Source organism: Chiroxiphia lanceolata, chromosome 5 (assembly GCF_009829145.1).
Source record: "Chiroxiphia lanceolata isolate bChiLan1 chromosome 5, bChiLan1.pri, whole genome shotgun sequence".
Taxonomy (NCBI): Eukaryota; Metazoa; Chordata; class Aves; order Passeriformes; family Pipridae; genus Chiroxiphia; species Chiroxiphia lanceolata.
In genome coordinates this window covers 39,878,055-39,901,688 of record NC_045641.1, presented here as the reverse complement: position 1 = coordinate 39,901,688, position 23,634 = coordinate 39,878,055, and the positions used below count along the sequence as shown (strand labels likewise).

The 23,634-nt window shown below is 37.2% G+C and overlaps 1 protein-coding gene across 3 annotated transcripts in view; it reads right to left on the bottom strand.

Annotated features, from left to right (window-relative positions):
* SYT1 (synaptotagmin 1) overlaps positions 1-23,634 on the bottom strand; it is a 348,639-nt gene that overhangs the window by 44,746 nt on the left and 280,259 nt on the right. For all 3 annotated transcript variants that reach the window (XM_032688530.1, XM_032688528.1, XM_032688529.1), the window contains one exon: positions 7,072-7,189. In XM_032688530.1, coding sequence (XP_032544421.1) covers positions 7,072-7,189 — 118 coding nt within the window. The remainder of the gene's footprint in view (positions 1-7,071; positions 7,190-23,634) is intronic.

Sequence of the window (23,634 nt, the reverse complement as noted above, 5' to 3'; positions counted from 1 at the left end):
CTAATTTCTGAAATGTTTCTTTCCACTGAGACGTGCACACAAAGGAGTTACACATTGGAAACAGAGTCAGAAGGTCTATAACAAGTAACCACATAAAGATCTAGACAAAACCAATTATCTTTCTACCCAGATGGGATTAAACAAACAAAAGATGCATATGGGATTTAAAGTAATGTAAAAACTTGATTTTAAAATTGTTTCAATTTCTTCAGACAGTCCCACGAATTTCATCAAACCTCAACTGCACTAACAGTGTAATAAAATGCTCATCATGCCATCTTAAAAACTGCATGATTTTACAGTCATGAAAAGGAAATAGCCTCATTTATACTTTCCTTACTTTCTGTGCACATTTAAGCACTTATCTAAACTGTATTTATAGAGATGAAAAAAGTACATTTTCTTTTTGAATTCACTTTTTTTTTCTTCAAGGTCATTAAAAAAATGATATAGGCTGCAATTTTCAGAGAGTAAAAAAATAAATTAAACTTACTTGTAAGAGAACTGACTAATTTCCCTAAGGACTCCAGACTATCTACAGTATTTCTACATCCATTTTACAGCCACTCACATTGCTATGGAATTCTTGAGGAACTTGAAAACCTAAAGCATTAATTACTTATAAGAAAATGAGGTGGTTAACACATACATTTTCACATTTGCTTTGGGACTGCATGATCTAATAAAAACTTACTATAATTTAATCAGGGAGAAACATACATAAAAACACATGCAAAATTCATTATTTAGATGTGGCTATTCAAATAAAAGAATAAGAATTCTTCCTGCTCCTTGTTTTGGGGAAGGGAAGGTGGGGGGATATCAACAGAAATGACAGAAAATGGTGACTTGGCAGGCAGAGTCCAACCAGCTGGGTGCTGACCACCTGGACCTTTAGTCAGTGTCTACAATTAAGGAGATGTACACATGAAATAACCTTTCCTTTCTCAAATCAAGAAGCTGTTCATATAGCTCTTGAGCCAAGGTACTTTTTCAGCACAGTGATTGTCCTAAGGTTTCTCAGAGCAATGCCTACAGGTTTTGTACAACTTAACTGGCAATCAGCAGGCATGGTCTCTTTTTCCTCATTTTAAGCACAGGAGAACAAAACCAGCAATTTGACTCTCTTTCCTTGTACGAATCACCAAATTTGATGGTTCATCTAATACAAAATATTGTTGTGTGCAATAGCCTGTAGCATATGATCCAGTGGAAACTGTGTACTCACTACAAAATGGACAATTACCTAACAATTTCCTCATAAGTCTTTCTAAAATGCCCTGGAATATGAGAGTCTATGTATCCTTTAACATGGCTTCTACGATGAATACACTGTAGTCTGGAATATATTCCGTAATACCTTATTTATCTATTGAAAGAGGACCATTTCAGACGACCCCCCACTCACTGCCCAGTCTTAAAGAAATGCCACCAACAAAGATGTTCTTTCGGGCAGGAGAGAAAGATTTTCAAGTGATGGAGATTTAGTGACTGATGCCCTCACCACTGTAGGAGCCCACAGTGAATTTACTGCAATGGTGTGAGACCACTTTGCAAGTATTAGAAAGATGTATTGCTGCAGCCACCTACTGTTGGAAGTTCTGCCAGCACAGAAGTAAAGAGATTGAGATATTATATGACGTAGAAATCCTCACAGTAAGTAGAGATTTTAAAATATTTGTTGGTACTGATTTCTGTTGGATTCCTTAGGATTAGGTTAATTGCAAATGCAGCTATTATGGTGGTGGTGCTTGTTTGTTTTTTTTTACTTTTGTCTTTTAATATGGCTGTTTTCTTTCCCCTTAATACTCACTGAGTTATGCTTACAATATGGCTTACAGCAAGATCATGGCACTAACTGTGTATTTCTCTTCCTGTAATATTGCATTTGTGTTAGCCAGCTTTTAAGCTTTCTTATGTTTTAATGAAGTTATTAAAGTGAATGCTCTGACTGCAGAATTCATGAGCATTCACTCTGTCTTCAAAGAGCTGGTCTCTAAATAATTTTTATTTTTTCAATTCTTTTCTAAGACATCCAACCAAGCCTTTTGAATTTGAATGCAATATTCAAAATTGTAGAAAACTAGCTGTATTTCTGCTAGAGTACCATTTGGTCCCCAGAGATGGTTCTGACTTACAGTATTTGCTTGGCAGATACAAAGAAGTGCTGTGTGTTTTCTATTTATAACTCATAAATATTGAGATTAGCTTTCACACATAATGGGCCTGATTATGGCTGCTTTTTCTCCACAACTGTATCTGCAGCTTTCTGTAAAAGGAAAAGCACATGGATCCAATGACAATCCTCTTCTTGCAGTTCTTCCTAAGCATTAATTTCAAATAAATAGTACAATGTAGGGTCTGCTGTAATATCTGTTACCTGGCAACAGTTCCTAAGGCAATACCTTAGCCCATGCCAGCTAGGGCATCTCCTCCCCATTGAAACTCTAGGTCTGTGATGAGAGGCAGCAGTGGGGAGGAGATAAGAGGAAGGTATATTGCTTGCTTCTAGGATACATTCCTGGTAAACAGATTCACTGAAAGTGAAGCATATTAAAACAATACAAAGAGAACAAATGAGCTTTCAAATATTTTTAGAAGAATAAGCCATACTGAAATTAATCCTGAAAAGATGATGTGTTAAGGCTTACACTTATTGTCAGCTACTAAAAGATGACTTCTTGATACAAAACAGTCTTTCACCAGAAATGCACAGAGCCACTGAAGTTCTTAAAAAAAACAAACTAAAACCAAAAAAGGCACTTAAGCTGAATGGCCTGAGTGGCTAAACACCCATAACAGTCTGTTCAAGAGCCAGTCTCAGCCTCTTCTGAAGGTTCAGAGTGAAACTGCTTTTCAATTTATTCAGGTAGTTTATTTCAAATATTGGTTTAATCAAAGCAGGAAAAGTTGATGGAAGTTGAAATGAAAGTTTTTCTTTTATGTTAGGAACAAAACTGAATGGCTATGACTAAATACACGGAAACCTACAGAACTGCCTGTGCAAATGTATACATATGTATTTGGAATTTTCCTGCGTAATAAAAAGAAGCACCATATTTGTCACACAGGCCACATTTAGGTAACAGTGAGATGCACTGAGGGTTGAACAACCAATTTTTCTTTGAAAAATAAGTTAATACAAAATAGGATTAAAATGAATTTAGATAGAAGTTTTATATTCATTTAAATCTGTATCTGAAATCAGTATCACTTTGATTTAAATTAATATCTCATAGGGGAGCTGCAGATAGATTGTGCTGTCTTTCTGGAGCAGAAGGGATTGTAAACCTGAATAAAGCACATAACTAACAGACAACCTTTGCAAACTGAACGGTATTGGTAAGATGCATTGTGCCCTCATTGATGAATTAGCTGGATTATGTCTCTATGGCCTGTTTGGAGAGATTAAACTGCAAACTGGTTTTGAAATATTCCAATTCTGCAAATGAAATAAATGAAATAAAAAACAAAATAAAACTAAGAGAGTAACTTAGGAGTCTAAGCTCCCTGTAAGACCTAAACTTCTAGGTCTCTTAGACATTTTGGGTGAACAATGCTTATAAAGCCACCCAAGATCACCAAATTCAGATAAATAAAAATAATCTCTTTATAGCTTAAATTCCTACCTATCACCTGCCAGATGTCAGATTCATTAAAAATGCATTCAAATATAATTCAAATAATTAAAATGCCATTCTAGAATGTGCAAAATTGCTTCCCAGAGGCCCATGCTCACCAGAAGTAATAATTTTCACTTGTCACAGTGACTTGATGAGCTCAGGCTAAATAATTCCAGTGTTTGAGCCAAGGCTTGCTCTAGTCACAGCCTGATGTTGCAATTAAGTTTAAGACCTGGGAGTATTTTGCTCAGATGGGTGGTATGGTTTTGTTACAAGAAGTGTAATGAATTTGATGATTAGTTTGTTGTCTTTTATTGTCTGTTTCCACAGCAATTTATGCTTGGCTTTTGACTGCTAATAAAAATTATGGAAAAGTTCGAAATGATGGCGATAAAAGTTTTTATAGAGGTGTCTTTTTTTTTTTCCCCCCAGCTCCAGTAACCATTAAATATCGTATAGATGCTGACTAGGAAGAAACCCTGTAGAAATGCTAGGAAAGGTAGTGCTCTCAAGCTACTTTGATCTTTCTCTTGCTCTGGATAATGTAATGCTTTTGTAATGGGGCTCTCTATCTGTACAACGTAAATATACATGTTAAAAAAATCAAGCATGTATTTAAGCCCTATTGACCACAATTATGGATACAATAAATTTCTAAATAGAGGTTCAGACGACTATGGAGCCTCAGTGACTGGTTCTTTCTGTTGGGACTAAAGATAACATAAATGCTAAAACCTCCCACATCATTGAGGTGCAAAGGTATAGCAGATATTTACTAGCAACAGTAATTCTCAAGATGCAGAGAGAAGCAGCCAGAAGGAAACCACAAAGTTGTCCACCACTGTGCTGTGAATGCTTGGCAGCAGTATGTCAGACCTCCTCCAGGAGCCTGGGCCTTGCTCCTTCTCTCTGTGAGGCAGGGAAACTCCCCAGAGAGGCATAAAGGCTGGGAGCAAGAGAAAGCAGAGCCCTTACCTGCCTTCTGCTTTTCCAGCATCTTCTCAAAAGTAGGAGAAAATAATAAAAACACATATTCCAAACTCAAAAAGATATTTTTTGCCTATTTTTGACAAACTTCTAAGATTATTTTCCCCCATCTCTGTCAACTACATGATTTCCACCTCTTGCTAATGGCTTTCCCTCGGTGACAGTTAAGTGCTGTGGAATATATAGGTAACATTCAGTTTGAGATCACATTTGATTGTTAACATTTTCCCACCTCCACCACCATGCAAAACTTTCAGTTTTGCAAAATGAAAAGCCATTTTATTATCTAGAGAAAATAACAAAACTAGTGGGAAAGCATTTGCTAATTGACATGAAATCCTGTCACCTTCATTACTACTTAGAAAGTAGGTTTAGTGTGAATAATGGCAACAGAATCTCAGCTTGATTTCCAAAGTTGTTTCTGCATAATTTATTCAAAAGATAAATTCCCTAATGAAATATACTGGATCTACTTTAAACCAACATAATTTCATCTATAATTACTGCCTCAGGAATACTGTACTAACTGCCATTTATCACTGTCAGTGACTTCTGAATTCCTGCTACAACCATGGTATCCCATTGGGTTTGTTTGTCTCCAAGAGAACACAATGTTTCTAGTTTGGCATGGCCCTAAAAAGGAGAACAAAACCTGTCACTCCCTAGAAATATATTTAAATGCCCTCTCTCTGCATTCAGTAGAATGCATATAATGCATTGTATTGGAAATAACTATGAGGAAATGAATGGGGCTGAACCACGTAGAGAAGAGTAAGCCCCATTCATTTCCTCATAGTTATTTCCAACACAATGCATTATATTTTTTATCTGAAGTTTGTAGAAACTCTTCAGTTCATTAGTGCTTCCCCAGCCCCTCTGTTTTGTTTCTTGAAAGCTGAGTACCCATTATCTATCACATTTCTTGCAAAGTTTGGAAAAGAATATAGATGCTCTGGCTCTCAGAGCTATACTTCAGTCAACCCTCCCCCACTTTGTCATTATCAGAATCTAATCTTTTGTTAGGAAACCATTAGGAAGTAAATGTGCTTAAGAACATTAATTTGCAATTTGTTCAGAATGAGTGTTAAGGAAACTACTAGTGGTGAGTCCTAATCCAGTGTCCATTTTGGACAAGAGCTAGACTTTACTGAGGTAATGACTACAACAGCATTTGGATGTCTTTTACTTTACATCTGTTGCTCTGCAGTGGATGAATTTAGAAGCAAGTAACACAAGAACATAACTGGTTACTGATAAAACACTTTGTTTTCCCTCACTTTGTGAAGGTCCTCCAGTTATGGTTCATCAAAAATGGTAAATAAAACCTTCAGGCTTGCTTTTAGTAAGTTCCCATTTCTCCATTTATTTTGCATATAACTCTTACTTTGGTCTAAGATTATAAGAAAAATAAAAGCAAACCACTTTTTTCCTTGTCACTTGCTAAATCAAAATCAGCAATTACATCATCTGTGTACTAGTGGCAGCTGTAAACATTTTCAGGTCTAGAACTGTACTGGAAATAGCATCATTCTCAATGGTGGGCAGAAACTGTTTCTTCTAAACAGAGGGTATACAAAGTAAGATTTTCTGGGAAAGACCTCACCTTATAAAGCATTTTGTTATTTAATTCAGTCTCAATTAATTGGCAATTTAGACAGTAATTTGTGTCCAAATTCCAGATCTACCAGAGAACAGAAACCTGCACGGAGGTCCACCAGGTCTCTGGGACACAGCCCTGATGCCACCTGTGCTGACTGCGCCCTGTTCCTTATAGATGGCAAACATCATGTCGCTCACGGTGTGTACAGCCTTACCACATGGAAAGAATATGAGGACTATTTGTAGGTACTGAGCATGTTGGATATATCAGCCTCACTGACTACCCCACGTGCAAGACTGTCATTTTGATTTCTGATGTGCATGCAGATACAGTGCACTCCTAACTCAGTGCGTGGAAACAATTGCAACGGAGCCCTTCAAATGTAGAAACAATTTTCCTAGCACCTAAAACAGCAGTCAGCATGGTGACCTGTGGCGAGTTCCTCCATTATGTATTATCAGTAACATTGCAGGGAAATGCTCACATTTTGTGAGATTAAACAGACAATAGGAATTGTAGTCAGATTTTTTTCTCTTGCCTGAATAGTCCGTATTTATCTCCAGGCAACAGGAGAGAAGAAAAGTACAGAGAGCTTGCACTGTCATCTGATCATTTAACTCTTCAGACCTTGTCTTGGAATGGAACGCAATGTATTCTGATATTCTTTTTCTTTTTAAGCTAGAATGAGTTCTGATATACTCAACCATGCCCTAACTTTCAAGGAAACACAAACCGCATTTTTCAGACAGGGAAAAAGAGTCCTTACCTTCTTAACCAATAGATAGATCTCCAATAGAAAATTAGTTCATTTTCTGCCTTTACAAGCCTGCAAAATCTACAAGAGGATTTTCACACACATACCTGATAGTCCACCGACATCCATCTTCTTCAGGTTCTTTGCCTCCAGAATGACAACAGTCAGTTTGCCAGCAGTAGGCACATAGCGGAGGGAGAAGCAGATATCACCCAGCTTTTCTTGCTGTGAAAGCAAACAAGACACGATGTAATATTTTATTAATTTTTTGTACCTTTTAAAAATGCAATTTTGAAAGCCCCATAGAAAATTAACAGGATTACATCTCCAACTCATACTGTTAAAGAAAACAATCAAATGAACAGATTGTCCAGATTAAATCCTTGATAACCTCAAGTCCGTTGTAGCAACTATTCTGTATGGAAACAAAGGAAGTTAGGTGCTGGCTGCAAAGTAAGTAATACTGCTCAGCATTTCACCTCTGACAATCAGGGTTCCACAAATACTGTTGTTCTTAAAATCAAGTCAGGATTGTTTTGTTTTCCCCAGGTTGTTTTTCAATGGAAATCAACTAACACAACTACTGGGCTGTTTCCCATGAAACAGTACCATGGGGTCTCTCATCCCACTTTGTCAAAAAAGCAAAAAGTATAAAAACCCACAAAGCACAAAATATTCAGTATAAAAAAATACTTGTCTCCTATCTGCTGTAAAAAAAAAAAAGGTAGATATAGACCACAAAAGGACACAGTACATCCCTCCTTTCATAAGGAATGGCTGGAAGGATTTGGTTTTGCTTTGCAGCCTATCCTCTGGGATCCTGCCAAATCCAGCCTTTTACTATTTTATGTATTTTCATTGCTTAGCACCTTCCTAGCAGTCCTGGCAAAGAGAGAAAGGCTGAAGTATATTCAGAATTACAGGAACTTTGTTTCAAAAGGAAGAATAAGAGATGTGAACTTGCAGATATGAGAAAGAGAGGGGGGGGAGGGAGGAGAGGAGGAGAATACTGCTTAGAAATTATCACTACCATGATCCAAGATGCTCTCCTCCTTCCCTTCGAGCCCAACTGTATCTCTACAAGGCTAACAAGGCTGCTTTTGAGACAAGAAGGATTAGATTACACTGAACAGTCCAATACAGAATTTCAGACAGCAATGTTTCTCTTTCAAAGGCAGTAGTCCTTATGGTATGTCTACTTTCACAATTTATTCTGACACTGGAGTATAAAATACATTTCTATGACTATATCTCTTTGGTTCCAGTATTTCCTTAGAATAAATCTGAAGGTTGTTTGTTGAAATTTCAGGGGGTGTATTAAAGCTTTTTGTTAAGACACCAGGTAATTTTTTGCAGGAATTATGCACCATTTCCCTGTACGACAAATGCAAGAATAATATGGTAATTTACATGGTTCAAAGAGCCAAGGGGAAAGAGGCAAAGTCAGAACCTTACCTAAAAAGTTGGAGGACACTACGGAAAGCAAATGGCTCACAATGGATGTAGTGAGTATTTCCTAGGGAATAGACAGTCCATGTGCAAAGGACTTTACTTAAAAAAAGTGACAGACTCTAAACTGATTATTACAGGTTGGGACTGAAACTCAGGGATTGCAATAGATAGTTCCCTGCCAGACATCAGCTCAGTGATCACCAGGGGTGAGGAAACATACAGGAAAAACACAGTTATGTGTAGTTAAAAAATGCTCAGACAGGACACAATAAAATGGCTCATGATGTTAAACATGCCTATTGAATAAAAACGCTCTCAGAATGGATGTGTGCCAGTATTTTGAAAACTTACAGTGCCCTACCCACCTCAAAAAGGATACATTAGAATTGGGAAAGATTACAAAAAAAACCCAGCAGGAATGATCAAAGATACGACACAGTTTCTGCAAAAGGAATAGGTAAGTAGATTAGGACTCTTTAGGTTGTAAAGTGGGTAGCTGGGGAGCACTATCTAGCCTAGAAGGGCTAGAATGACATTATTGCCTTGCTCAAAAGAACTGATACAAATAGCATAAAATTTACATTTTTAGCTCATATCTAGAATAACCTAAGATGTCTTTCACAACATGGACTGTGCTGCTATGGAATAATTTAGTATTCCTCCCTGACTTCATATACTGTTACAAATCCCAGCACAGATTCAGATTATGAAAATACAGACTTCAGCCATGCAATCTGCATAGCTCATGCCTGGCTTGAACTCAGCCTGCAGTGGCACGGTGACAGCAAAACACACTCCTGTTCACCTGACATTTGGTGAAGTTGATCTATCACTTGCAGGTTGCTCAGAATGGAAGAAATCAATTGCTTATTGATTTGTGTTATCATGATCACAGCTCACCAGCTGCCCTGTGTTTTCTGTGGTCGCTGCTTTATTACATGGTAGCCTTGGTTTAAATTCACCTGGTTGATTCATGAGGCTCTGAGTGAGACTGAAAGATGACGAAAGCTCATTTCAGTCGCCCCATCTTGGAGGCCTTTGTACTCTCATACCACCCAATATTCAAGGGTTCTGTTCTTACCGGTAGATTCTCTAGGTGGAGCTTTAGTCGTAGCAGCATGGGAACTTGTATTCCCTTTTAAATCGATACCATGCTTCTAATTGTTCCTTTGAGTGGATATTTTAAAATTTTTCTTTTTGGTTTTTGTTTGTTTGTTAGATTGCATTTAGTAGCATAAAATGATGTTAGGATTATTTTTTCTGATGTGAGGGCTTCAGCAGAGGCTGGAGAAGGTACTTTACACACAGTTATTGCCACGGAGACCATCACCTCTCACCAGCCTTTCTCCATCTGTAATCATGTTATGCTTCTCTGCAAATACTGCAATTGTCTACACAGAAGAGTAATTTTAAGAGAGAGTTTAATGCCTTTTTAGTATCTTCTAATGGAATTTTAGCTGCAGGAAGCACAGAGAAAAAGCCAGCCTCATGTAAACAGCCAGTTTTCCATAGATCACCAGCAAACCATGGGAAATGGCAGCAGATGATAGCCTCATTCCAGTGAATAATCTGAAGACAAAGCACAGGCACCTAATTAAGTGCCTCCAGAATCAATTCTAGTACCTTTCCTGTTGGTATTAAAATCTGTATTAACTGCAGTTCTCAATACTTCTGTTACTTGTAACCTTTTCTCTTTGCAAGACTGCCACACTTTTTTTTTTTTTTTTTAATTTAAAAAGTATTTGTCAGGTGAAATACTGCAAGTGGTAGCACTGCAATGAAGCAACAAATAGCAATCACTAGAGGTGTGGTTTGCAGGAGATAATTACAAACCCCTGCAGGGCTACACGCTACAGATGAGTGCTGCTGGTATGGTGATTATCCCATGGAGGTGCCTTATTGTTATTATTAATTTCTTTCAGCCCTATATATAAATAATTTATATTAGTAAATTACTTTGATCTCTGATGGAAACTGTAAGTTAATGTTAGAAACTTCCAACTGGGAGGTTCATAGACATTAACCTATTCATGTATAATGCCTAAACACCAATCAAAAGATTCTCTCCAGCTAAGCACTTCATAACTTCATTACATTTAAAGAGGATCCAATGGAGCAGAACATAAATGACACAGACAGTGCTGTTAACACTTCTTCAGCTTAGGAAAGGCTATTTGAAGTCCTGTTGAGAACCTGGACTTTTTAGAGATGATTCTTAAGTGGCTCCTACCTGTTCAGTGTTTCTTCTATTTGTCAGTAGTCATTTTTGCCTTGACAGTATACTCTCCTAATAAGCTACAGAGAAAAATGCTATTATGTAGATTACTCTCGTTTGTACTGCAGAATGTCTAACAGAGATATCTATCTTATTAATATAAACATTCTCCACATTTTTGTGGAAGATATTATGAGAAAGTTGATGCTTGCAACTCTCTTGGTAAAACAATACCAAAATACCAAGCCACAGCACCATATGCTTTTTCCTAATTGGATCTATGACTCCAAATCAATCAGTATAGGAAGGACACAGAGTGAAGGGGGTTTCCAACTTTAGTACCCGATTTTGATAGTGAATATTTGCATAAGCCTGAGAGAAAAACAATATGATGTGGTTTATGGACAAAGACTCAAAATAATACCATCTTACGCTAATAAATATTTACAATGGAAGCTGTATAGTTTTCACAGCAACTGAAATGTTTTAAAACCCTGTAAAGAAAACAGGGACAGCATAAAGGTGGGTTATAAGTTAAATTCAGGAAGCCCACGTTAACTGTAATGACAGAATCTCTAATCCCAATTCCCACACTGACGGGCTTCAGACAGTTTTGAGGCCATCACATTCTGTCTACACAGGGAGATCTCAAATCCAATAAATTCCTTTTCTTGGCATGTAAGGTATGAACACACTAAGCCTCAAAAAGGGTCAAAATAATACTAATTACAGAATCACATGGATGCAGTAATTGTGACATAAAATTGTGACATAGACTGGTCACAACTTCAATTAAGCCATGATAGCAAGTGGGCAGAATTAGAAATTCATACACATAGTTGGGATCTACAATTAGGAAAGTATTGCTCCCCCATGCCCCATAGAATAAATAGGGGACACACTGGGAAAAGGAAATACTGCTCCCTTTTTTTTTTTTCTTTAAAACTGACATTTTATTTCTACCACAGCTGTTCAACAGTACCAGTTGAACCAATGCTTCAAAGGCATTGCATTTTTGATAAATACACGGTTAAAGAAGAAAGCAGAAAATTTCAAACTTGCAATAGGTATAATCGGTAAAGAAAGAATCTTTTTTTTCTATGCTGGCAAATCAGGGGACAGATGAGCCCACAATATGAAGATGATTCTGCCACAATTAGGCAAAGGAGTGGGAAGGGACTAAGAGGCTCTTAAAACTCCGTTTGCAGAAGCAGGCTAGAAATAGCAGGGAAAGATAAGGAAGAACTGGAAAGAGAAAGAAAAGCTGAAGCTAACGTGTCAGCCCATTATTACAGCACTTTTAGAGACTATCACATGAATATGTATACACACCCAGTATCACTGTACCCCAAAGTCTTGGCACTACTTTTGGGATAAAGTACTGACACCAAACAGGAGAGGCAGAGACCTCCTGACCTTTTCAGTCAAAAGGCTGATTGCAGAAGTAGCTATTTCAGACTCACAAAATGTTATCTAGAAGTCCAGTCAATATAAACTTAAGGCCTTTAACAACTAAAACATTAATCTGACAATCCTTTGCTGTCTAAAATGAATATAGAAGCCACGTTGCTAAAAGCCTCTGGAGAGAAGGTAGAACCCTCTTTCTGATTGTACCTACTGCACTTTTGAAGAAAATATTTTAAAACCATATGAAAATTTGAACAATCAAGTGTCCTGCATGGTTCCTTATTCAAGGATCAGTCTTTATTTTGGGAATAACCCATTTGTCTTACAAAACAGAAGTACAGAATGTCTGTGATCAAAAGTCTCTCCTGTTTGCTTTTACTTTTTCTTTCAGTAGTGTCTACATAGATGATACCCTCTTCAAATATACAAAATTGGCCATAAAAGGAAGCTCCTGATAATGTAAACTGTTCGGTTACAAGCCATGTAACTAGTAAATTAAGCAGCAAAGTGAAATAGGTTACAGCAGGAGACCTTGGAAGAAACAGAGAGTTCTTGAGGCAGGGTCTAGAGAGCTCATTTTGGATCCTGTAAAAAAGGGACTAGCAGGGAAAACAGACTAAAGAAGAGATGTAAAGGAGACTGATACTAGGGGAACACAGAACAGAAACAGAAGCAAAAATCCATGAGGCAAGTTTTAAAGGGAGAAGTTCTAGGGCAGACAGGGAATAATCTTTCGAATGAAATGAATTTCTTAAAGGTACTGGGAGGTGATATCTGTAGAGATACAGTCAAACTTTAAAGTAGGAGTGAGGAAGATCCCAAAAAAATGGTTTAATTGCATATTTCTTTTGACAGATTTCCCTACTACAGTCCTACTCTCTGACTCTTTTGTGATACAACTTCTGTATGCTAGCACTACTGTTTACCCTTTCTTATAGGGAACAGACCTAGCAAGATCTTTCTTTGGAACAACAACAACGAAAAAATCTGCTTTTTTTTTTCCTTCTTCTCCCCCAGTCCCCCTCCAAACAGCACTACTTGACACAGAAATTCAAGATAAATCTCTGTCCTCTTATTGCAATATATATATATAAGTAATAGATTGCATTTCTTTAAACTGCCATAACTACGTAATATTCTCCAACAAAACGGTAAATTGGACTTGAAAGCAAGTGGGCAATAATCTGAACCAGCCAATGTTATTAAAAAATTAACGAGCTAGATTTTGTTGGCTTCCTCCTTTTAGTCCTCTCATAACATTTTAACTGTTTAGAGAAAGCACTTCGATTACTGCTTTCTACAAAGCAGAGGAAATGGAAAGAGAAAACACTGTTATTAGTAGTAGAAAATGACACTTCACGGTCATCAGTTTAAAAGCATTACAATCAGCTGCTTCTTGAAAAATGAGAAATGCTGTGGCCAAAGGCAGTTGAAATCAAAGATTAGCAGAAACACACTCTTTGATTTCCAGACAAAAGACCATGCTACCAAACATATCAAGTTCTTAAGTAAACAAGAAGAAAATTAATTACTTAAATAAATGAGAAAGGGAGGAATGAATTAAAATAATCATACATGGCTGAACATCACAGTTTGGTTTCCTGCAACTCTTTGCCTACTCCCAAATGCTTGCAGCTGGCTGCTGCTCTGCTTTAGCGATTGCATCTCCCTCTATATTGCCACTTGGCTTCTCCTGAGCTCCTGCCTGATCATATTTCTAAATGTCACTCACATCTACGCAGGCCAGTGCACAAAACAGAATTAATTTAACTGAATGGTACATTAATATTATTACTTTTGACAGCATGGAAAACTTATTAAATACAGGATGTAATAAGGCTAGTCTTCTAGTGAGTAGTCTAAGTACAACACTGAAAGGAAATGTAATACATCTGAAAGATTTTTTTTTGGCTTATCAGACATTGTGAGAAGTCAAATCATGACACTTTCCCATAATTATTATATTATTATATATACAGTGCCGTCACTCTACAGAAAGTTGCTGTCCTCCTGCGATAGGGTATAGGAAGCCACAATACAGTACCCTTGCTTGACTTGAAAACATCTCCGGTAGTAAGTATGAGCACCTTAATGCTCAGTTAATGTAGTATCTACTATCAAGAGTGTTTTAGTTTCCAAAAGTGATTGAATTCAGAGCTTTAGATTATGGACTGGAATTACAGCATACAGTATCAGTAGACAGCAGAGAACCGTAATTAAGAATCAAATCAATTAGCAATTTCTTACTTTTAAGATGTAGGGCTGGATGTGATATTGTGCTAAAAAACTGTCATGAACATAGTCCTTGCTACGCTGACCATAAATCATTGACTAATGAAATACAGAACAAACAGATTTAAACAAACCAGTAGGTGGGAATGATTGGTATGATGGAACAAGTAATCACCTATGGCTGCTGGTAAATACTGCTGAAATTCAACAACCCCAGGGAAAGACTATCAGGCAAAACCAGTGCCCCCATTACTGAAGCCATACAATACATTTCTATTTGTTCTGCAAGAACCACAAAGAATTCAGTGGAATTTATGGATTATCTTCACAGCCAGCCATCTTCTTCCCTTTCCTGAAACTGTAACAAATTACTAAGACATAAAGACCTTGCACCTCATACTAATTCCAGCTATGTTATAAATAAATGGTTCTTTTTGCAGTGTTCTTACAGCTTGGTTCACTCAGCTCCTGTTGATTTATGTCCTGTTTTTTCTCATCTCCTGCTTGCTGTAACACCAGTTCAGCTTTTAAGTTCTTCCATAATAACCCCTAGTAGCACCTTCAGCTTCCTTCCATGACCTCAATTGCAAATCCCACAAAATACATCAGCCTCCTGCAAAATCTCCTAAAATTGCCAACCGGCCAAGAGGCAGTATGTAAAGTCATTGTTTTAAAACTGGAAACTTTCAATCTAGTTAGAGGCAGGCCAAACAGACCATGTGATGACCTGCCATGTGCTCAAGGGTTTCCCTGAACAAGGCAAGAATCTGAGTATCTATCCTCTTTAAGGCATTGAATTTACAGGAACCTTCTTATCATGCTCTCCAGCTTCCAGGGTAGCATGCGACACAATTTTGTGCCAAAAGAAGCCTGTGCCTTTATTTTCACACAAAAACAACTCAGCCACACAGACAAACAAGGATCTTCACTGTACAGCAGCCACAGCAGTGACCTGAAAGGGCTGCAAACCAGGGGACTGCACAGCAAGATGAAAAGGAACTGTATTTGCTAATGAGAAAACAACACACTAAAACAGCTGGTCTAAGTTAACAGCTGATAGGTGAAAACTTATAATAAGACAGTTCTCTGCCTGTAATTTATCAAGGTGAACAAGATTTTCCTTCATGTATAATTTCACTCAAGTCAATGTCATCTTTTTTTTTTCCCATTCATTGCTTCTGTGCTACAAGCACAGGCAGGATTTAAAGTCCTTTTATGTATCATTGATTTTCACTGCTCATGTTGTCCTCTTCTACTATTTTTTGTACTGGAGATTTTTCCAGAGCATCAAAACTGCCTAAAAATATGAGATGCGGTAAATGATATGCAACTGGAAAAGAGGCAAGCTGAAAACCTCAGAAAAGCTCAGAGAAAATCCTGTTCTAGTGCTCCCTAGTTTGAGGGAAATCAGAAATATGTAAAATACTCTCTCAGATAATTTCAGTATTTTTGTCTTGGGTTGAAATGAAGAAACTAATATATGCCTCCTTGTACAATGCCTTGTGTTATATGTCTTAAGTTCAGTACATTAAATATTTGTGCTCAGTTCAAGAATGAGGTCCTTTGAACTAGCACTATATATTCAAATCAATTGACTCACCAGGCTAATATCCACTTCTTAAACTAAGCATTCAAATTTTTATGAAACTACTGAAATATATTCAAGTTTTTGGATAAATACATAGTGGCAAACCCCTCTTTAATTACTCCACTTCTTCTGACTATTTCACTTCGACAAACTCTCTTAGCACATTCTTTAGGAGGACAAGGCAGCTCATCAAAGGTCATCATAGCAATCAGTACCACACAATTTCATTAATCTCTTCAGTAAAAAGAAGTCACTGCAGTTATCTATAAAATCTAGGAAAGAAGACTGCACTTATCATAAAATCTCTGGCTCAATGATGTTCATTTTTAATAAATCTTAGACCACAAGGGAAATTTCAGAAGACTGAAACAGTGCTAAAGTTATGCCTCTCTTACTCAGAAAAAGGCCAAATGGGATGAAGGTGGTATCTATCAGCCATTTGCCTTTTATCAAACCCAGATGAAAACAAAGAAGAACTCATAAAAGTTTGTATTAATGCTGATTTAAAGGATATAAAATATAATGAATGTGAAGTCACATTGTTTTATGGAAAAAAGGTCTTTTCAACTAAAACCAGATTCATCTTTGATAACATTGTAAATTTGTTTGATGAAGGGAACATGCACATTTTTTTTCTTTTTTCTCTTCAAAGTCTACTGCTGTTTTTATAGATGGGGAAGAACTTTTACTGATAAAGTAAGCAGGTGATATAAGTACTGTCTCACTCTCACTCACATGGCTGGGCTTCGCAAACGAAGATTTGGGAGGGCTCTATCCACATTTGTTACAGGCACGCTGGTGGCTTATGAGGCCAATATGAGATAGACACGTCCGATTGCAGAAAGCACAACAGAAAGACTTCTTAGATGGTGTATTCTGCAAGACATGGTTCTTTCTGCGTTGCCTTTTCTCCTCGAGAGTGATCCTGCGTGTGTTCTCGAAGGAGACAGCTGCGTTATAGATGGTGTGTCTCCAGGCCTCCCGATTGGAGGCCAGAGTAGACCAGTTATGTTGATCAATATGGCCCAGGCTGAGATGTTGTTTCAGGGAGTCCTTGTATCTTCTCTTGGGGGCTCCTCTCATGTGGCAGCCGGTGGCAAGTTCACCATAAAGCAAGATCTTAGGGAGGCAGTGGTCCTTCATCCTGGAGACGTGCCCTGCCCAGCGCAGCTGTGTTCTCAGCAACATGGCCTCAATACTTGTGACTGCTGCTTGTTCTAGAACAGATGTATTGGTCACAAAATCTGACCAGTGGATGTTTAGGATTGTACGGAGGTAATAAGTACTATCAGAACAGTAAATAATAATGCAACAGGTTGGTCAGAGAGAAAGTGCTTAATCACTTAGCTGTAACCAGTCACACAGAGGACATTTTTATACAGCCAAAAGCAAAAATTCTACATTCTAAAATAAAGAACCCAAGACTCTAAGTATCTCCTGAATCAGGAAATGTATCTTACAAGATGATGTCTCCTGCTGAGGTTATAGGGTAATAAGCTACAGATCCCAAACTGCTAGTGTAATCCTGTGCAAAACATTCAATAGTAGACATGATCAGAAGCAGACGGTGACTTTGCCTGCCTGGCAAAGAAATAAAGTATATTGCACACAGTTCTTGCGTACATTTTTTTTTTTTTTTTAAGATGCAGAAAACTACGAAGTAGGTAAAAAGTCACAACTCTTATTGGAAAAAAGTAGAAAAAGCCTGATTGCAAAAAACATAAAAGATTAATTTCTGCAGCTTTCTGAAAAGAGGATTGGAAGTGACTTGATTGCAATGCATAAGTACCGTAGAGAAGAGGAAGCATCATGTATTAAATGGCTTCAACCTATTGAAGAAGGGTGCAACAAGAATCAACGTCTTGGAGTAGAATCCAGTAACATCCAATAACAAATAAAGTACACATTTTTAAAACAGTTGGAGTACTTGCTGAAGCTATAAGGGACATGTTATTTTCTTCATCTATTTATGTCTTAAAATTAGAAACTTTCAAACTCTTTGGGTTTGAAGACCTTCTAAGAGTTTTCTAGTGCTGGTGCAAAGCTGCCTCTAAACAAATGTGGGTCTCCTGTCAGCAACCTTCTCTTTGTACCCTTTGCCAGTAAGGTCTCACTCAGAATTTTTGAATTTTTTTGGAAGTCAGGATGCCATGAGGAGATCTGAGCTTTCAGAATTTGCAGTCAATGGCCAGGCAGCCAGGACAAAATGCCAGGGGCTAAGAATCAGACACTTTCTAGATTTTTGCTCCAAAGCCAAGCAAGGTCTAACTTTCAAGCTTGTAAGGGGGTTTCCTTGTGCCCACTTCCTCCCAGCTTGGTACTGGGAGAACATTACTATCTCCAGGATGCCTGTTTCCTAGACTGAGCTTGATTATAGGAAGTTCTTTAAAATGATTCTTAAAGATCTAGGAGTCCTTCAGATTTAGGGCAGACAACATCACCTAATTTAGACAAACGCCTGATTTGATAGGAAATAGCACTATTTCTAAGCAAAAGGTTTTTTTGAAATGGGATTTTTTTTTCAGAAACGAAATTTTAATGTTAGCTAGTCTAGGCTCAATGCAACTAAAATAGATCATATTTAAAGATATGTCATCCTCAGTGACTCATAAAAGCTCATATAGTGGTGCCTTATGGCAACAAACCCAAGGAATCAATGAACAGGTGGGCTAAAAAGTCTAAGGAGCATGTCCCAATGTTTATACACAAGATGGTCACAGCTTTACATGCAGTGATTATGCCTGAAGGGCTGACTAACAGCTATTTTTCATGACCGGGAACATATAAACAGAAAGAGCTTTAAATTCTTATAGAATGTGACTGGTATTCCGGAACTCTACAGATGAAACCCAAGCAGGAAACCAAGTTATTCTGGAACATATGATTGCTGCAGAAAATCTAGCAGATATTAATTAAAATCTGTTCTCATTTACAATTATAATGTATCAGAAGATACTAATTTTTGGATTTTATGCTTTTAATAATAAAAGCTGCAACTTTCAATACACTATAAATGTGTATATTTTCCTTCAGGCTGATGAATTAAACTAAAAGCAGAGAGTTCTTCATTAAGAAATCAACTAATAGTTTAGTATCACTAACAGGCATTCAGGAGAAATAATCATGTCTTTTAAGAGATTTTAAATGATTTAATAATTTAAAGCTTATATAGAAAATTATGATTCTATATCTACAGAAACATTTGCTATATCAAATTGTAATGACACAGATTGGTTCTCATTGTAAAAAAAAAAAGAGGATGAGAGAGCATGCACAAATTCGGATGGCTCGTGAAGTTACAAGTGGGGTTTTTTTGAGAGCTTTGGTGTATTGCCATATACAATTGTACTATGACAAGAAAGAAATCATGGGTTACAGATACGTGCTGTGGAAGAACTGCAGCTCTTAGTTTGTGTCACAGACTTGTAATAGCTGTATCTATTTTCTATACAACAAGTACAAGCAAAAAAATCAGAGTAATCAAAATTAATACAAATGACCCACATATCATTGAAAACTTGCCTGCTCTAAAACATCACAGGAAATTAATGTTAGGCCTGACTGATTAATGTGAAAGTCCGAATGAGTAAAAACATTTTCAGCATAATCCACTGCTATCTAATTCTAGGCTGGGCATTTACAGACAGGGGATGTCAGCTACAGACCTCGGGGCACTCCCACAAAAATGAGCTGCTGCCAGTTTTGAAGCCCAGGCTCTACTCATCAACAAGAGATCCTCTGGTTAATTTTCACAGTTAATGAAGAAGATATGGAAAAACAAAGGTAAAATAACTAGATTCCAGGCAACCAGAAGTAATTTCAGTAGCACCCAATATTAAGCGCCTAATGGGAAGATCAGATGCTGTCTGCCCGTTGCCAGCCACACCACTGTGAAGCAGCAGTGGCATGTTCTATGCTGGTGGCATCGACAGCAAGTTATAAACCCCACATGATGGTAATTGTACAGGGAATTGCTTCAGTTAGAATTTTATGACAAAGTCTTTAGCTAAGACAAAGAGGTTTGAACTCAAGGTCAACCACAAGTGGAGAAAGGCACAGTGAAGGGTTCCCAGATTTAGTTGCCTCTATCAGTGTCAGTGGAAATTGCAATACCTGCTAATTCTGTTCTGTTGTAGGCAAATGCATGCAGCCAATCAAGCAGCAATAACGTACCACTTTCAACTCCCTCACTGCTAGTTAGGAAACTCCCATCTCTGGAATTATTTCTGTAATTGTAATCGTAGACATAATGCTCAAGGAAAAAGCCGTGGCCTCCATCTCCGCGGATTCAGTCTCAGGTACATCTTGTCATCTTGCTTTTGGCCAGCAAGAAGCACATACAGAATTTACCTGGGTCCAAAAGGAGACTGGAAATGGATTTCATCTACGCACTGATGATTGTAGCTCAAAGTGAGTTGTGTTCTGCTCTAATGACACTGTAGTAATTCTGTTGTAGTGACCATACCAAGCCTTCCACAGAAAAAAATCATACTCTGGAAACTCTGCTAGTGGAAGGGACCAAACAACTACAGTACTCCTCCATTCATCTAGTGAGTAAGCTAGCCAGGCAAGCAGGTGAAACAAAAAGCCCCAGTGAATGCAACTTAAGATTGCTCACAAAACTTTCATCACCAAAGATGCATCCTAAAGGAAAGATGTATTTCTGCTTTACGCTCAGGTCTACATCTCATAAGCACAGATACACCAAAAGTGAGAGAATATATGCTGAGAAGTGAGGATTGGAGTGATTCACAAAAGTTTCATCTCTGGTCAACATAAATACTAAAAAGCAACTGCAACTTTTGACTGGAGGCTAAAAAATGCAAGTTAATTATTCACTGAATCACTCAGATTTATAAAATGATGGTGGAAGTTAAAAAAAAAAAAAAAGAAAACTGAAAAGAATAAGAAACTGAGAGAACAATTAGCAGTTTACGAATTTCTCCTTAAATGTGGCCAGAAATATGGAAGTCTGGGGAGGTAGATGTGGGGGGCTAAGGGGAGACAAGGGGAGATGGAGGGGGAGAGAGAGAGGAGAAATGGTTTCATCTTTCAACAACGGTATTGTTCTTGGAGTAAAATTCCTTGCTATTGGAATTTTAGATGACAGAGAGGTTAAAAACTTTGAACTGTAGAGCACCAACATTATAAATCATGCTCAGATAAGGTACAGAAAAGTATTTTTGTCAATCTTGTTATTTTGTCAATCTCTTAAATATTATGTATGATGTAGAGTTACTGATGAGCATGCAAGAATAATAATATTTGCTATGATCTGTGAGATAGAAAATGAAAGACTGGCCATAGTCCTTCAAAAAGAACTGTATGCAAGTCATAGATTGCAAGATATTAAACCCGGAAATGTCAGTTCTCCATTAATCTACAAGGGGAGAATGAATCAAACGCAGAAACGGAGATGTTCTATGAAAATGATTTTTTTTTCAGCAACTTATTATTTTGTACAACAGCACCCTGCCCAGAAAGAATTAGACATGAACAAGTGAAAACGACTATGCTATTCAAAAGGTTTTTAGAATCTAATTTAAATCATCAAGTTCTCAGTGTTTCTCTAGTTATGATGGTAACAATCACAAAGTAAGCTGCAGAAGGCCATGGAAAAGACAGAGGAGAGAAGTACAGGGTTTACTGCACTAAAACCACCCAGCTGCATCAACACACTAACAACACATCAGCCACTGTAAGGGATTTCTTTGGCCTTTGGTTTCTAGAAGGCTGAGTTATATGATACAATTGAACAGGTAACCGTAGGACTGAGTTATTGCTGTCTGTCATCCATTTAGCCTACAAATAAGACCTGGTAATACTTCCTAAATTCATGTACTCTACCTCTTAAAACATGAGCATAAACTAAATAGAAGCCCAATACCACTGAACTTAAACTACAGTATTATGTTCTGGATTCTAACTGATTAGGGCATTTGCTGCTAATTCCTGTCACAGGTATAATGCAAAGTGCTTCAAATACCAGTTAAGCTCATTGTTGAACTAAATGGAAACATAACAGGCTCTGAAAAGAGGTTAAATGGTTACTATGGTAATCTCTGACATGGTCTAAATCAGTGTTTAAAAGCTGGCAGAGGAAAAAAAAATGAAGAAAATGGCTAATAGCTTTTTTTCCTGGACCACTATTCCTAAATCTTTGACTTTTTCCTCTTCAAAAATACATTTTTCTCTGATGCTTCTGGAAGCAAAATCTTTTAGTTCTACATTAAGTGGACTCAAAAAAGTGAGCAGATTATAGTGGTATATTACTCCTCAACCTTCTAGTGAAAATGCTGTCATTGTCTTTTCGAGACTTGCTTTTCCCTCATGATTTCTATTAAAGTGTTGGTCTCTTTCTGAAGGTCCTTCTAATGACAGTTATGATGGAGTATTTTAATAGTGTTGTTTTGCAACTTCCCTTAGCTCTTGATCTTGGTTTGTAACAGCAATCAGATAACCATTTTTGTCATTGTTGGTTTGGAAATGTAAGAGAGAAAGGGAAGTAAAGTATTATCCCAGACTACTGCAAAGCTTCTGCCTAGAACCTAGTGAGGCAGTTTCTGCCTCTGCATTATGCATTCACTTGATGCTGGTAGTCAGAAAAATAAGTAAGTACATGAAAGTCGAGCTGGAGACCAATGCTGGAAAATTTCAGATATAGCATGTTCTGTGACCCTTTCATTGGTTGATTCTGCAGGTCCATTTGCCATCGGTCCCAGATTACAGACCTTTATACCTGGGAGTACTCCACAATTACGTTTGGATTTCCTGGAATTCCTACTGCAGTTTCCATCCAAAACATCTCTTCATACTTTAGCTTCAGTACATTCCACTTGGAATATACTTCAACCCATGCAAATGACTGATACATCAGCTATCTGAATAAAAATTCTGTTTAAGCCTTTCTAAAAAGAACTCAAAGATGATTTTGATCCCTCTCAGTATCTTTCTCAAAACCCTGTAAAAACACTTTTCAGAACACTGCTTTCCAACTAGCATTGTATGAAGCAGTGTTTTAGAACTTTAAAATATCCTATACTTGAGCAATAGACTCCCGAACATTAAGAAGCGGAGGCTGGGAATTGTCCACTGTTTCTTCCTTTGGCCTTGTAATTTTCTACGAAGTTTTTAGGAATATACCTGGTCTAAAATGAATGAATGAATGAATAAATAAATAAAATAATTATGATAATTATAAATAATAAAATTAACTAGTGTTTGTTTAATAGACATATTATTAAATTTTGTATATTTATTATTAATTTGTGTGTGTTTGTGTATTATTAAAATCTTTTGTATTTTGTATATGTGTATTGTTATTTTGTGTGTTATATTATTTTCTATAATGTGTATATATTACAGATATATGTAATATACGATACATAACACATAAAATATATGTATTTTATGTACTATATTAGATGCTCAGCACTAAGTGTAGGATCTATTTTGTTAGCACAGTTTAACCTCAAGATGCCTTTCCGCACTTGGAAGGAAAATGGCAATCATTACGTTTTTGACAAATAAGCAATACAAGTTTTTCTGATCTCAGAATGAATACTGTCCAGAAACAGAAAGGGCCCAGAACAACCTGAATTTAACACTATCACTGAACTTCTCCTTCTTTCTACTGTTCTGTGTATTTGAATTTAATACCTGTAAAGCCAGACAGCCTGAGATGAATCAAGACAAGTTCCTTTTTGATTTCAAGTATGCCAATTACATGCTTTTTATTATAACACAAGAATGCCTCTCACCTCCTATGGTGTCTCT